At 36.1% G+C, this 15,920-nt stretch overlaps 1 protein-coding gene across 12 annotated transcripts in view; it reads left to right on the top strand.

Annotated features, from left to right (window-relative positions):
* The window catches only part of Cep170 (centrosomal protein 170), a 93,513-nt gene that overhangs the window by 55,026 nt on the left and 22,567 nt on the right, over positions 1-15,920 (top strand). For 9 of the 12 annotated variants that reach the window (XM_051147951.1, XM_051147950.1, XM_051147958.1 and 6 more), the window contains 3 exons: positions 6,894-7,043; positions 9,775-9,895; positions 10,923-12,749. In XM_051147951.1, the coding sequence (XP_051003908.1) occupies positions 6,894-7,043; positions 9,775-9,895; positions 10,923-12,749 (2,098 nt within the window). The remainder of the gene's footprint in view (positions 1-6,893; positions 7,044-9,774; positions 9,896-10,922; positions 12,750-15,920) is intronic. The other 3 variants (XM_051147955.1, XM_051147961.1, XM_051147959.1) reach the window with 1 other exon arrangement.

The raw sequence follows: 15,920 nt of genomic DNA, 5'->3' as shown, positions 1-15,920 counted from the left end.
ACACTTATTCATACACGCAAACACACCAGAGAGAATTTGCATTGACAGAGCCAAGTAGATGAAGAGACTGAGTTCACTCAAATCTAGATGTGTATAGAAACCAAAGGACTAGTTCACAGAGCCTCAGATGTCATCAGAGGACCTTCATAGAGTCTGCAGTGTGAATTTTGATGGTAATGCTTCTCACCCTCACCGTTTGTTTGTTTACAGAAAAAACAGAAGTATTTACTTTTTTCTAATTCTCAAACCTTTTTAACCATTTCCATTATACGAAACTATCCTACGCTAATACTCAAAGCTGCCTGAGAGAACTCTCACTTGTCTGTTAGAAGTCTGACTCTTAATAGACTATCTTGTTTCCTTTTGTTTGTTGTTATATGGAGTCTTGATTTTTTTTTCTGCTTGAAGTGTTTTTCTTATTGTTCTTCAGTCTAATAAGCACTTGTGTTCTTACTGTGTCTATTTCTTCATGATTCACCACACTTACTTTTAAATATTTTATTGTAGTAAATATAGATATAAAGTTTACCATTTTACCCTTTTAAAATATATAATGAAGTATTTTTAAATAAATTTATAATGTTGCCCAACCATGACTATCATCCATTTTCATAACCCTGTGTGTGCATGTATGTGTGAGCACACATGTAGAGTTCAGAGGACAGATAAGTTGGGGGATTCAGTTCTTACCTTACGAGTTCAAGGGATTGAACTAATGTTGTCTGGCATGACAGCAAGTGCCTTTACCTACTTAGCCATCCCACCAGCTCATCCAAACCTCATTTTTATTTTACTAAGAAACTCCATCCCTGTCATTTACTTTTAAAAGGCTTCATCTGAGTCCCCTAGAGGAGCCACCAGGATTCTGTGTTCTGTCAGAGTATCACGTTTTTGGTTGATTGGTTGGTTGGTTGGTTGGTTTCTTTGTTTTTTGTTGTTGTTGTTGTTGTTGTTGTTGTTGTTGTTTGTTTGGTTTGTTTCGTTTTCTGACCTCTGTCTGATTTAATTCTGGCTGCCATCTCTAGAATGATCTTTCTTGTTCTGTAATAGACTATAACTATTTTTTTGAAAGCATGAATGAGAAAGCTTGATATACTTTATTATTTAATGTATTCATATATGATCTTTGATATATTAGTAAATGTTTTCCAGTGACTTTATATATTGCTTAAACACAACATGTTCCCCCAATTTTTCTGTATTTTTATGCACTAAAACTAGCTTATATTTTTATCTCAAAATAACTTGTCTATGTTAAAAGTGTAGTTTTGTTAATAGTATTGTAAGCTGTAGGTAAGTAAAGATAGGGTCAAAAGAAAAGGGAATCTCTTTTCAGTAAAAGTACTTCTGCAGTGCAAGATGAGAGGGCCTTTGAGTTCTACCAATAGCTAACACTCCAGCTTAAAGTCTTTTTGGCACAAAGATAAGATAACATGGTCATTGATAAGCACCAGGTTTTATGAAGTGGGACAATAAAAAGTAGAGAAATTAGAAGATTTTAACTATACAAGTAAGATTAAGTATATCAATAATTCAAATTTATCAAATAAATAATAAAATGTGGTAAGTAATGGAGTCAATAGAGAAAGCTGTGGGAAGTGATAGGAAGCCAGAGGATTGTAAAATTTCTATAGAATGAGGGAGAATTAAGGCTATAAGTTAAGAAAGAAAACAACAAATTTAAATTTTTATTCTGAAAGAAGCACCAAGAAAAAGATAAAGTGGCACCTTATTTTTAAATCAAAGTAAACCTCATATAACATAAAATTGGATATTTTATCCATTGAGAATGCACAGTTGAGTTAATTTGCACCTATAATTTTAGTACTTGGTAAGCTGTGGCAAAAAGATATTAAATGAAAGTCAGATTTCAGAAGTAGAACATCAGTGTGCAGCTTGAAAGCTGTGGGTACATTTATGCTTCTGTGTGATGAAGGCAACTAATTCCAGAATGTGTGCATCACTCTAAAAAAAAATTACACTTAGTAGTTTTTTTCCCACTGTCAGACAACGAAGAACTAGCTACCTGCTTTCTATATCTCTGCATTTACTTAGTGTAGATGTTTCATATAAACAGAATCATTCTATATGTGGCCTTTAATGATTGGCTATTTTTACATGCATTGATACTTCATTCTTTTTTCAATCACTGACATAAATCATTCCATGATAGAACCTTTGTCCATTCATTGACAGATGTTAAGTTTGAGTCCACTTACAGTAAACGACACTATGAACGAGAATGTCTTTGTGTTGGGGCTGGAGAGTTGCCTCAGCAGTTCAGAACCCTGGCTGTTCTTTCAGAGGACCCAGTTCAGTTCCCAGCTTCCACATGGCAGCTCCCAACAGTCTCTACCACCAGTTCCAGGGGACCCAACACTCTCATACAAACATATATGCAGGCAAAACACCAAAATTCATAAAATAAAACACTTTTAAAAGAATGTATCTTATGTATATATGTACAATAAATGGCAAATGATCTCTCCTAACCTCTTGTAACAATTTTGTATACATTTTAGATTTGAAAAATTAATTACAAACATCAGAATCGCAGTTTTAAACAATTAAAATATGTTTATTCCATTGAATTTTAAGGTATTTATCTTTTTAAAAAGATAGTATAAATTTAAAAAACAAAACTCTTTTATTAAATCATCTTGACTTATTTGACACTATGTGCCTGGAGTTCAGCATAGTTCTTAATAGTTGTTTCTTAAATGTTTTTTTATAAAATGCAGGATCCTGTACTAGTGATTTAACTTATAAAGAGAGACCCCACTCATCTTACCTGACAGGACCTTGCTCCTTGGGGAAAGGAATGTTCTGGCCTGAAACTTATGTTTTTACTTTGATAACCTTGTTAGAAAAAAAAATGTAAGTGCTTCACCATTCTTTAATTAATGTAAGCCTACAAAAGATTGATGTTAGCTTTCACAGTTCCATGAAAAGATGAATTCTGGATTTCAACTGATTAGGACCTTTTTCAGTACTGGGCCTAACTCATATTTAATATGCACTCTGCCACTAAGCTATAACCACAGTCCAAAATATTTTTGATATAATAAATTAGGTACTATTGCTGTGAAATTCTCATTTTCTCTACATGTGTATTGTTATAATCATGACATAGCTTTTCCCTCCTCCTCCTTTTTTTCACACTGGGCTCTGCTTCTTGCTACAATGAGCTAATCTCCTGTGTCTGATATTACTATTAATTTTGACCTGTGCACCTGTTTAATAGGTAAAATATAAACATCCATGAAACTTGACTCTGCTCCTTATAATGGAGTGCCACTAGGCCCCAGCTCTACTATTACCATTTTGAGTTGAAAGATGTGAAACTTTGGGCAGTATAGTATGGACTTTTAAAAACAGTATTTATTTATTTATTTATTTATTTATGTATATAGTGCTCTGCATGTACACCTGCAGGCCAGAAGAGGGCATTAAATCGTATTATAGATGGTTGTGAGCCACCTTGTGTTTGCTGGGAATTGAACTCAGGACATTTGGAAGACCAGTCAGTGCTCTTAACCTCTAAGCTATCTCTCCAGCCCCATAGTTTGGACTTTTAAATAATGACAATAATAACCTGGTAATAGGAGGAAAATGACTTTGTGTTGTATATATCAATCTGTTAATATCTGGAGGGTTTGTTTTTTGGTTTTTGTCAATCTAAAGTTGAGATTGGAATCTAAATGTATAGTCTGGTATTCACAGGAAGTTGAGTTTAATAATAGACTGTCTCTGTGTGATTCTCTTAGATTCTTGGGTTGGTTGGTTTGGTGTGTGTGTGTGTGTGTGTGTGTGTGTGTGTGTGTGTGTGTGTGTGTGTGTTAGACCTTGGTAGTAGAGGACTAAGTCGTGCAGATTTTTAAATGTCCTGTAGTGCCTAGCCTAATTACAAAATTAGTAAGTACCATGCCTCAATAGCCAGTTGCTTACATTGTTTAGAGTATCCAGTGAGCTATAGGTGAGAAATTCTACAATGAATATATGTGCCTATTCTGGGGTAAAGATTCAGAATGTGCTCAAAGAAACATGCAGTAGTGCAGAATGCAAGCAGCAGAGTGGGGCAAAAGGTGCTGTCCTTTACCCAACACTAGAGTCTGGGAGGGAGCACAGGTATCCCAGGTAGAGATGGTACCTGCCCGGATCAAGGGCACAGCAGCAGTAGTAGCATGTGAATGGCGCTCCTCTCAGATCACATGAACCAGTAATCTGTTAGGCCCTAAGGAGCTCCTTTTGTGTCTGTCAAGCTTCTGTAAGACTCTAGGAAAGAAAGATACCAATTAGAAAGGTGTATGTCCTTTTCCCCTGGAGATGACCACCCTAACGGAGTCCTGGCTAGATGAGAGAGCCACATTTTGTTATGAACGACTTTGGAATTGTGATTGACACCAGGTCAGAGTAGGGCAGGGAGAAAATAGCTTAAGGCTAACAAACTCTACATGAAGTACCTTGAGCTATTCATGATGACAGGTAAGTCACCTTCTAATGATATGGATAAAGTCACCTAGTGACAGACTCTAGAATGAAAGATGGAAAATGCTGCAATTTTTCACTTGGTGTTGGAGGCACTCTCAAGTTCTAGACATTATTAGATCAGACGTCAGAGTGTGTATACTTTAGAAATGCAGGAAAACGTGCATGCCTCATACACAGTGTGACTGTATACTTTGTTTCCACATGTAAGATACAAGCAAATATCTGTACCTACACAGAGAAATGAATGCATACCAGGTTAAGCTGGACTGTCCCTTGCTGTCTTAATTTTTTCAGTATGTTTTAAAAGCTGACTATAGTGGCTTATTCATGCCTGTAATTACAGCACTTGAGAAACTGAGGCAGGAGGAATGTGGTGAGTTTTAGGTCGCCCTGGATCACAGTATGAGACTCTCAAAAATAATTAATAAACTAATTAAACTAAATCATGAATGTGAAATCTGAAAGCTTTTTTTGCCACACTGGAGTTCTTCTTGCCCTGCCACCTGTAAGAGGAAGAAATAACTGGCAGTTCTCTTAACAGATATATGAGCAGGTGTGTCTCTGCCAAGGAAATTCATAGAAAATCCTTAGGAATACTAGCTGTTGCCTTCAGCTGCCGTCAGAGTACAATTCTGGGTATAAATTGTTACTTTTTCAAAATACTAGTCTATTCACAAGCCAATATCCATGTCATTTTTATTGGAAGGGTTTTGAAGAGATTTACCATATTCCTTGTTTGAAACCACTAGTGATTGTATTTTAAGAAGTCAAACTTATGTTTGATGCAATTAAATATCACCAAATCAGAAACTATAAATTGGCATGCCATGGTGATTAGATATGGTAAGGGATTATTTATGGTTATTTTTTTTTAACTTCTAAATTTGAATTGTATTTTTTCTAGTAATATAAAAATAACAAAATGAACCAGTAAATTTGGAGTGAACCATTTTGTAAAAGACATACACGAGCTTCTTCAACAGCTCTAATATTACTTATAAATCAGGGTAAAGTCACAAGACACAGCTATATTCTCTTTGCTTCCCTGCTGTAATTCTTTAATTCATTTGATGTTTAGCAAGGTGAAGCAAAGAAGCGATTTTTATTTATTTCCATTTATATCCTGGTTTCCATGTGCTGTTAAAAGTCTCATGTAACTTAAAGTTCATAACATGCAATTTGTTCTGAGAGCATTAGTAATTTTAACTAAATTCTTGAAAAAAAAACCTGTCGTTAAATTAAGCAATAAAGCCATCTAGTGGTAAAATTTCCACATTTCACTGAATTTAGAAATGTGGTCTTTACTTATTATACATCTCAGATTTCATCAGATTACTTTATGACCATCAGTTTCTTTTTCTATGTATTGGTATAGAAAGCATGTCCAACCTACAGCCTGTGGGCTACATATGTCTCAATGTAGCTATAAATACTACCCATTCGTAGATGAGAAAGTCATGCTTCAATGTGAAAATACCACTGAAAGTGGTATTCCCCTGTAGGAGGCAAAGGTTCCAAAGATCATTTCTACAGATTGCTAGTTCAGGGATGTATTTTCTTAATTGTAATAAGCAATGCCTCATACTGTAAGTATAATGAACAAGTTTAGGGGACATTTAACCATTAACTTGAACCAATTTCAAACTGAATAGTAAAATGAAATGTTAAATGTTATTCATTATAGCTTTTTGCAAGATGTAATATCCAGGTCCCATAATGTGCCCAAAAAAAAAAAATACTAACACTGGGGTCCTGCCTATTGGGAAAGTACATTCACATGGATATTGGTTTCTGTGTTGAACTTTTCAAAGTGTTGACCATTGATAGTCACTTACTTATTGATAAAGTTAGTCTGTGTGAGTAGGTCAACAACCTGCGTTCCAGACAAATTGCTGTACTCTGTGAAAATCATACAATAAAATCTTATTTGGCAACTTAGGAAATTATATGTATGAATGTAAGTTATATGTGTACATGAAACCCTTTTTAGTAAAAAAGCAAATAAGAAGCATATGTTTCTACTTTTCTAATGTGCTTCTCCAAAATAGAAAGAAGAAAAAAAGCTGAAAACATGCTTAAGTATTTTCCTGACACTTCCTATTATTTTAAGGTCTAGCATCATTAAGTCATTTAAACAAATATAATGTAGTATTCTGAATACTTCATTTTATCAACCAGAATATTTCCTGAGTATTAAAAAGGATAGTCACATCTGCAGCTGCTGGCTTTCTGTCCAGTCCAGCTGGGGAGTCCCCTGTCATTAAATAAGTTCCTTTGTTTCTGAAATTTCTAGGTGAGGTTAATTTAGGATATTTTACTTGCTTTTGATGCTGTTGCTGATACTCACATTTTAATCTTGTGCCCACACTTATTTTCATTATAAAACAAATTTTTCCTTCTAGGTATTTGGAGTAGATGACAATCAGGATTATAATAGGCCTATTATCAATGAAAAGCATAAAGGTCTGATAAAAGATTGGGCTCTCAACTCTGCTGCAGTAGTAATGGAAGAAAGAAAGCCATTGAGTACACCTGGGTTTCATAACTCAGAGGTATGCAATTCTTTTTATATGCCTAAAATAAAAGTTTTCATCATTTGGAAGTTATTTTAACTACTAATAAACATCCTCTTATGAAATATTTCAAAAACTAAATTTTGACTTTAAAATTTTTCAATGAGAACCTAAAGCAATTTTGGTTTATATTCTCATATCATTGTTCTTTCCAAGTCACTGTAGAAAATAATTACATGAAACAATAAGCTGCATGACCCTTTCTGGGAGTAGCACAGTGAGACAGAGCAAGAGATGCAACTGCCTGTGCTTTGTAGGAGTTGTGTGTTTGGAATTAGAAAGCCAAACAGGAAACTTGTGTACTGTGCAACTATGACTGCAGTGAGATCGGACACTTTGTACCCTCGCTGTGGTGCAGGCCAGAGTGTGGTGAGGGTAATGTAAGAACCAGTGATGGTGGCTCAGTTGGCGTAGCTGTGACATCAGAATTCTATTCCATTTTATGTAGCAGAAGAAAATCTAAAATAGTTGCCTGAGTTGGAAGTGTAACTTGTTCAGGCAACAGACAGTAACTTTCAATGGAAGGAAGGAAGCCTTGAAGGTTTTTTACAAATATGAAGGGAAATTCAGTGCATAGAAATTAACTTGGCTGGGGACTTAAATCTTGTCATTTGTCAAGCCAGAATTTGAACCTTAAGTGATTTGGGATTTGTTGTTGTTGTTGTTATTTTGGGGTGTGTGTGTGTGTGTGTGTGTGTGAGAGAGAGAGAGACAGAGAGAGAGAGAGAGAGAGAGAGAGAGAGAGAGAGAGAGAGAGAGAGAGAGAGAGTGTGTGTGTGTGTGTGGTCAGAGGAGCATGTGAATGTTGTCCTCTATTTCTCTCTCTCTCTCTGACTGACTCCTTTAAGAGAGGAGCTTAAACTGGGCTGGCCAGCTGCTTGTCTGTACTCCTGATGCTAGTGTGTCACAGGTACATACAGCCGTGCCCAGCTTTTAATGTGGGTGCTGGAAATTTGAGCTCACGGTGTCATGCTTGTATAGCAAGTGTGCCTAACCACTGAGCCATCTCCCCAGCATGACCTTTTTCTAACTCATTATTTTACTTATTAAATTATATTTCTCTAAGGAAAATAGTTATAATAAGTAAGTGGTAAATAAATATAAAATGTAAATAAAAGAAAATCAAGTTATGTAAATTACTATTTCATTTATATTCCTACAAATATAAATGCCTTTAGGGACAGATAAATAGACCTATATGTTTACTGAATAGTGTTAAAATTATATACCTGTGATTTGTCATTTTCTAAAAATTGTCAAAGAAATTATAGCTTTTTAGTGTTCTTTATTTCTCTTTAACTTAGAGATTTTTGTTCTAGTTTCTGTTTAATTTACTCACTGGAAACAGGTGGTATTAATAGTGATATCAAGCAGTGTGTTTGTATTTTGATAAGTCCAGAGAAAGGTTTTTATGATTTATACTAGATTCCCTCATCTCTCTTCCTCAATCCATTCCAAGTAAAATTCATATAGCTCTAATGTTCCTGCCTTTGCAGCCATCACCTAACAGGCTACCAGAATGGAGAACGGCATTCATAAGACTATAACAGTGAAACCAACCTGTTGTGGATTTCTTTGCACAGTACAGAGTGACCTGACACTGCCTTTGGTGCTCTGAGTTGTGGACAAATATTACAAGACCTTGGAAGGGAGTTTAAGAAGTCAGCTAGCTCTGGTGTCCTTAGTCTGTGTGCATCTTTCTCTATACTTGACTACTTTGTTCTTGAAACTATACAGTGTAGTAGCTACATGAAATCATTACTTTCTCAGGATTTAGCCATAGCCCGATCATAATTAACACAGTCACTTGTTTGTTTTTAATAAGGTATGTTTTAAATAGCTCAAAATAAACTTTCTGTCATAGTTGTATATTTCCTAGTTTGCATTCCATTTTTGGTGTGAATACCTGAGTTAAGTTTTGGGTGAGAAATGTCTTTATTTATAGTACTATAGATTGAACCTAGTCTCATGCATACTCTACCACAAAATTACACATCCTCAGCCCCACTCTACCCCCTTTATCTTTTTACTTTGCTAAATTTCCTAGGCTGTCCACTTCTGATTACAGCTTGAGAGAGACAATTTTTATATCACCTTCAGCTTAAGAAATGATCGGGTGTGCCCATGGGCAAAGGGACCCAAAACTAGAAGGGTTCAAAGACATTTGCCTTAATGACAGATCTACACATAGATAGGTTTGCATTCAGACTGGGTATAGAAAAATTCACTGAGGTGTTTTCAGCTTAAATATCATAGAAGTCTCAGGCTTTGGGTTTTTGAAACTTATTAAAATATAACCTAGCATATTGGATATTTCCTGAGACATTGGAGACCTATATGGTAGAGGACTAGCAGGTAACTTTAATAACCCCTTTAGATTCTCTTCCTTTCAATGGAGTATACCTGACTGCACTGTGCTTTGTATCTGTACTCCCCTGCCAACCCAGGAAATTGTAAGTTTCTGGAGTGTACATGGTACTATCAGTGTATAAGAAGCACGGTGAATTGTATACTGCATTCACAATGATAATACAACCTTCTTGAAAAGGGACAGCTAGAGAATCTTAGACATGAAGACTCAGTGCAGCATAACAAGCTGAGCTTGAGGCAGTGGCTTCTGTGTCACATAATGTGCCTGAAGGAAGTTCTCTTTCATGAGAATCAGCACTGGCAGGCTGCTGCATTCTCTCATTTTGTTTTCCTCCTGTAGGAAGTGATACCTTCATCTGGAAGCAAACGTTGGGTTTCACAATGGGCTAGTTTGGCTGCTAATCATACAAGGCATGATCCCGAAGAAAGGTTAATGGAATTGTCTGCAACTGTAGAAAATGGTAATTTCTTTCTCATCGTCCTCCATGTTTTACCTTTTTTCTCCCTGTCCCCTTTTTAATGAATCATGTGTATTAGAAAAATAAAACAATCTAAACTTAATAGAGTAAAAAGTAAATTAAGCTTAAATGAACACATTCTCATGTTATGCAAGATGCTATGCTATGCCACCTAATCCCAAGTCCTTTTCCCTTAAAAATATTGGTGTAGTTCATAAATTGAACCTTCCAAAGTCAAAAGGATACCTCCTAAGATTTAGTTTATTTGGAGACACAATCTGATTTTTTTATTATAAATTTTTGTTATTCAAGTATAATTTTAAAACTTAAAAAATACCCTTATATGCCAATCTGTTAGAAAATATGTAATATCACTATGTTGTAAGCATAAAGATAAGGTGATAATTTGAAAGTGATCTATATATATGAATTTGTTATGAATTGAGACATCAAAATACTAATGTAATTGTTTTTATTATGTTCATATGTAATTTTACTCCATACCCATAGTATATAGCATTCTAAATTGTCACTTGACACTTAAACTTTTTACACCTAACTTTACACGTTTTGACTACAAAATAAGTAAAGACTTACTTATGATCCCCTCATAAAAATTATTTTAAATATGACCAAATTTGTCTCTGTCTTGTTATTCAAAGTATTTAATTTTGCATTGGGATCTGCTAAATTGAAAAAAAAAGTCATTTACTTTAATAAGCTGCCATAATAAACCAGAAAATTATGGTTTGATAGTTCCTTGGTTTATAAAAATATGGCAAATCCTATTAACTTTTTATTATTTTCACATTTTTTTATTGATATGGGTTTTTTTACTGCCTTGCTAAGGGCTAAGGTATTTTGCCTTTTTAAATATATACTTAGGAAGTACAAATTTTCCATAATGAAGGCATTTATTTTATACTGAAAGCATTTTCAAACTTATATCTTAAAATCTAGTATAATTGACACTCCTTTTATGTGTGTCCTTTTGCTCTAATGAATTTCTGCTGTGGTGTTTTTATTTTAGAGACAGATACTGGTGAAGCTGGTCTTTCTCTGAGAAGTACTAGCTCTGCAGCTTCCCTGGCTAGTCAGGGAGAGAGGAAGAGGCGAACTCTTCCCCAGCTCCCAAACGAAGAAAAGCCTTCCGAGAGCTCCAGAGCAAAGGTGGTGACCCCGAGGTCAGAGATAGGGGAGAAGCAAGACACGGAGCTGCAGGAAAAAGAAGCGTCTGCTCAGGGGTACCAGAATGAGAAGCACGGTGCAGACAGAGGCCTCAGTAAAATGAGCAGAGTGGTCAATGGTGAGATCCCTACATCTGGGGGAGACAGCAAGGCCCTCCTTCACTCGGGCAGCTCTTCCAGCAAGGAGAGGAGTGAAACCGATAAAGAGACTTCTTTGGTAAAACAAACATTAGCTAAAATCCAACAGCAACAGGAACAAAAGGAACAGGTTCAGTGGACTCCTCCTAAATTTTCTTCAAAAACTGCTTCAGGACACATAGATAAATGTAGGGAAGAATCTTCTAAGCAAGAGTCCCAACTTGTAGAAAAAACTCCAGGACATTCTACAAGCAAAGGAGAAAGAGTAATACCAAATGAAAGCAAGAGAAGAAAAGCTGAGGAAATCCCCAAAAGTCAGACTTCGAAAGGAGACAAGAAAGAGTTCTCCAAGTCATTAGTGCGACAAGGGAGTTTCACCATAGACAAACCCAGCTCAAACATCCCCATCGAACTCATTCCCCACATCAACAAGCAGAACTCATCCGCCCCTACTTCCCTAGCACTGGCATCTGCAAGTAGACTGCGAGAAAGGAGCGACTCGTTGGATACTGATTCTAGCATGGACACAACCTTGATTCTAAAAGACACGGAAGCAGTGATGGCTTTTCTAGAAGCTAAACTGCGGGAAGATAATAATAAAACTGATGAAGGCCCTGATACTCCCAGTTACAATAGAGACAATTCTATTTCACCAGAATCTGATGTGGACACAGCCAGTACAATTAGTCTGGTTACTGGAGAGACTGAAAGAAAGTCCACCCAAAAGCGGAAGAGTTTCACTAGTCTCTATAAAGACAGGTGCTCCACGAGTTCCCCTTCCAAAGATGTTACAAAGTCAAGCACTAGGGACAAAATTGAAAAGAAAGCAAAAAGCCGCTCTACAGATGTAGGCTCAAGAGCAGATGGTCGGAAATTTGTACAGTCCAGTGGAAGAATCCGGCAGCCTTCTGTAGACTTAACAGATGATGACCAGACCTCCAGTGTACCTCATTCTGCTATCTCTGACATTATGTCATCTGACCAGGAAACATACTCCTGCAAATCTCATGGGAGGACTCAACTTACCTCAGCCGATGAGCACAACATACATTCCAAACTGGAAGGAGGCAAAGCAGCAAAGTCTAAGACTTCTCCTGTTGCTTCTGGTTCATCAAGTAAATCGACCACTCTCCCAAGGCCACGGCCCACCAGGACTTCCCTCCTGCGTCGAGCTCGGCTCGGTGAAGCTTCCGACAGTGAACTTGCTGATGCTGACAAAGCATCTGTTGCTTCTGAAGTGTCCACCACAAGTTCCACATCGAAACCACCAACAGGAAGGCGAACCATCTCTCGGATTGATTTATTGGCCCAGCCTCGAAGAACAAGACTTGGCTCACTCTCCGCCCGTAGTGACTCTGAAGCAACAATATCAAGAAGCAGTGCCTCTTCACGTACTGCAGAAGCTGTTATTAGGAGTGGAGCCAGATTAGTGCCCTCGGATAAACTTTCTCCTAGAACTAGAGCTAACAGTATCTCTCGGCTCTCAGACTCCAAGGTCAAAAGCATGACTTCCTCTCATGGCTCTCCTGCAGGTAATTGGATCCAGATTTGTAATAACATTAGCATGTTCTGTGTGTGGGTTCTTTAAGAATTAAATGTCTAGCTGTCTTAGCAAAAGAATTCAAGAATAAGGTTTAAATTAGTAAATGCCCCCTCCATTAAAATGTAAAAAATTCCAGTTAAAGTCTTAGACAAAATAGTGATTTCAAAATAAAGTAATTGGACAAATTTAGTAGTTTAGTTTTTTATTTGATGATGTTAGATCTGTCCGAATTATATTAGGGATTACCATCTACTTGAAGAATGTCATGCTCCTAAAACCAGGTATTTTAGATTTTTTTTTTTTTTTTTTTATGAATCTGAAGAGAAACAATACACTTTTTTCAGTCTTTTTGGAAATAGTTGATTTTCAAATAATGTTTCGTATACTTACACAGTTGTAATTGGAGCTGTTGAAAATTAACTCTTCCTTTATTGCAGTAGAGGAAAGTGGATTCCTGGGGCAATCACTAAGCATATGTGGATCAAACAAAACTGCTAATTCCAATGTCTACAATGTACTGCTACAGCATTCAGCTGTAGTAATTATCTGACTATAACTACCGTCACTACTTATTGTCCACCTGCACCGAAGTGCTATTGATCTATTTGTCCGTATTTCATATTTAAGCTGAAGCCACTGAGAATATGTGACTACAGCTATGAGACAGCTAGCTATTTGTGTGTATTCGCTAAGCATTTTCTTATTACCTCACAATCAGATGCATGAATGGGTGTGGCTGGAAGGCCAGTAGGGGTAGACCAGCTAGCTGTTGGAAGACTTGAAGGTTTACGATTCTTTACCAGCAAGCTAAGTGAGCCTGAAGTCTTGAGTTAAAAGTAGAGGAATGTTGATGTGTAATCTTCCTTTTATTTTTGCTTGATTTATAATATATCTTCCACGACTGAAAACCAACAGTACTTTGTAAATTTTCCCCCCTATTTTCTGTTCCTCCTTTTTACAGCTACTTTTGTCTACTCCATTTTTTTTCCCCATCTCCTCTCGTCAGTGGCTTTGGTAATAACAGTCATAGCCTAGGGTAGGACTAGATGTAGACAGAAACTAGAGAATATGCCGTTGAGCTGCCCGAAGGATAAATGATATTTTCTTTGTTATTCTGATCTGTTTTCACATGTCAATCTTTGATTATTTATGAATTGGTTGCCAGGTATTGTTATTCATTTGTCTCTTATGGCTCTACCTTCTCAGTCCATTTCTTTGTGCTGCATTCTGTGGTGTGCACCCTGATTTCCTCACAATACTGCTTGCTTTACCACCTCACCTCCATTTAAGCGCGTTAAGATGTGTATGTTTCCTCCGTCCTAACAGGAGCTGGGGTGGAAGTCGTGTGTTACCAAGGAGCATGAAGTAGCTTTTGCTCTGCCGATTGTCTAATATGAGTAATCTAGATTTCTTCCTTATTCTTTAGCACAAGGGACTTATTTAAGATGTGGTCTAAATAGGACCACTTAGCAAGTCAGGGAAACAGGTATAACATTTATATTATATATAGACAGTAATTTTTATTTCTGGTTTGAATATAGAGCTGGATACTCACTTTTCTGTATCTGAAACAAAAGACCCTTGAATTCCTTAATGAAGTTCCCTAGGGAAAATTGAGATATATGCTACATTTATTCTTTATACTTAGTAGTAGTTGGATATCATATAATTACAATCATGGAACTTAAGACATAGAAAGGGAACTGGGGACAGGAGAAGAAATAGCCTGCCCTGATCAAATCTTGGTACAGAATGAGAATCCAGGGCCTTTTACTAGCTGTTGCTATTCTACTGTTAAGAAATGGTACTTTTCCTAGCTTCCACAAGACAGCTAGCATGTCATTGTTAGAAGTATATACAAGGTGGATGTGAAATAGTTTTGGTTTTATACAGTCCATATCAGTGAAGAATATGCTAAATAGTTGTTGCATTAGATGATTACTAGATTTATGTCTGATTTTAACAGTTGAATGTCTTTGGTGCTATGACATTATTATTTAAGATAATTACATTATCTTGAGTGGGGGGAAAGGGAAAACCAAGGCTTAAAAGAATGTGGCATAACACTGGTCAGTGTTTCTATTCTCCATGTGACTTTAAAGATCATGGAATTATCTACCACCTGTGATAAAATCCATATTGGCATATGTAAAATTTGTTCTATAGTATTTTGATTCAGTATTTTGGACTAAGTCATTAATGGGTTTTTCCTTTCATTTAACGTGGTAAGAACTGACGATTGGAAATGTCTAGCAATATTGGTAGCAGTTCTTTTATGCTTCTCCACTACAGGGTTTAATGATTTGCCTTTCTTCCATATTCTTTTGGTGACAGTGGAAAGACCAGATTTATTTTGTTCAAGATATTGGTGTTTAAAATTAAGGACCCTAAGTTATGAAAATAAAGTAGTTGACCAGTTGCATTGGTGAATACCCATAATTCTAAAGCAAGAGAACGTCAGTAGGTTCTAGGTCAGCCTGAGCTACTTAATGTGTTCAGGTTTGAACTATTTAGCAAGACCCTGTCTCTAAAAGTTATATATTGCCGTGAAAACCAGCACCACCACTACTAATAAAGTAGCTGCTGTTCATTATTTTAAGTGCACAGTTTAGAAAGTGTTGTCAATACCCTTAATTCTTTTCTTAAATATTTCCCTTCTTATTCTAAATCTCAAAGTTAAAACAGTGAAAATTAAGCAGTGGGCATATATGGCTTGTGTTACTTTTGTCTTCACATGAACAATGAAAATACAAAGCATTCTCGGAGAAGTTTTCTGCCCAAATGATCTTTCTGCTAAATGCTTGTAAATACAACAAAACTTGCTTGTGCTTTAATTCCTCTTTTAAATACTCCGATATATAGTGAAAGGAAAGTATATTTTCTGACTTTTTTTTCTAAATCTGTAGTTATATTTAAGATCAACGTAGCTTTAGCTACATTAAAGAGGAGCATTCACAGCTATATATTAATAAATCCTTTTTTACTCTAGATATTATAGATAAGAGTATTTTATAGTAAACATCATAGTTTACATCTTCAGCATAAAAAGAATGTATGCACTTTGTAACTGAAATAAATTATATTTTTGATAGGGTATATTATTTATGGTCAAATTAAAGTTTAACACATAATTTTATTTCCCAAAGGAATATAAAAATAT

This window comes from Acomys russatus, chromosome 6, assembly GCF_903995435.1.
Source record: "Acomys russatus chromosome 6, mAcoRus1.1, whole genome shotgun sequence".
In the NCBI taxonomy this organism is placed as follows: domain Eukaryota; kingdom Metazoa; phylum Chordata; class Mammalia; order Rodentia; family Muridae; genus Acomys; species Acomys russatus.
This window is presented reverse-complemented; position numbering and strand designations above follow the sequence as displayed.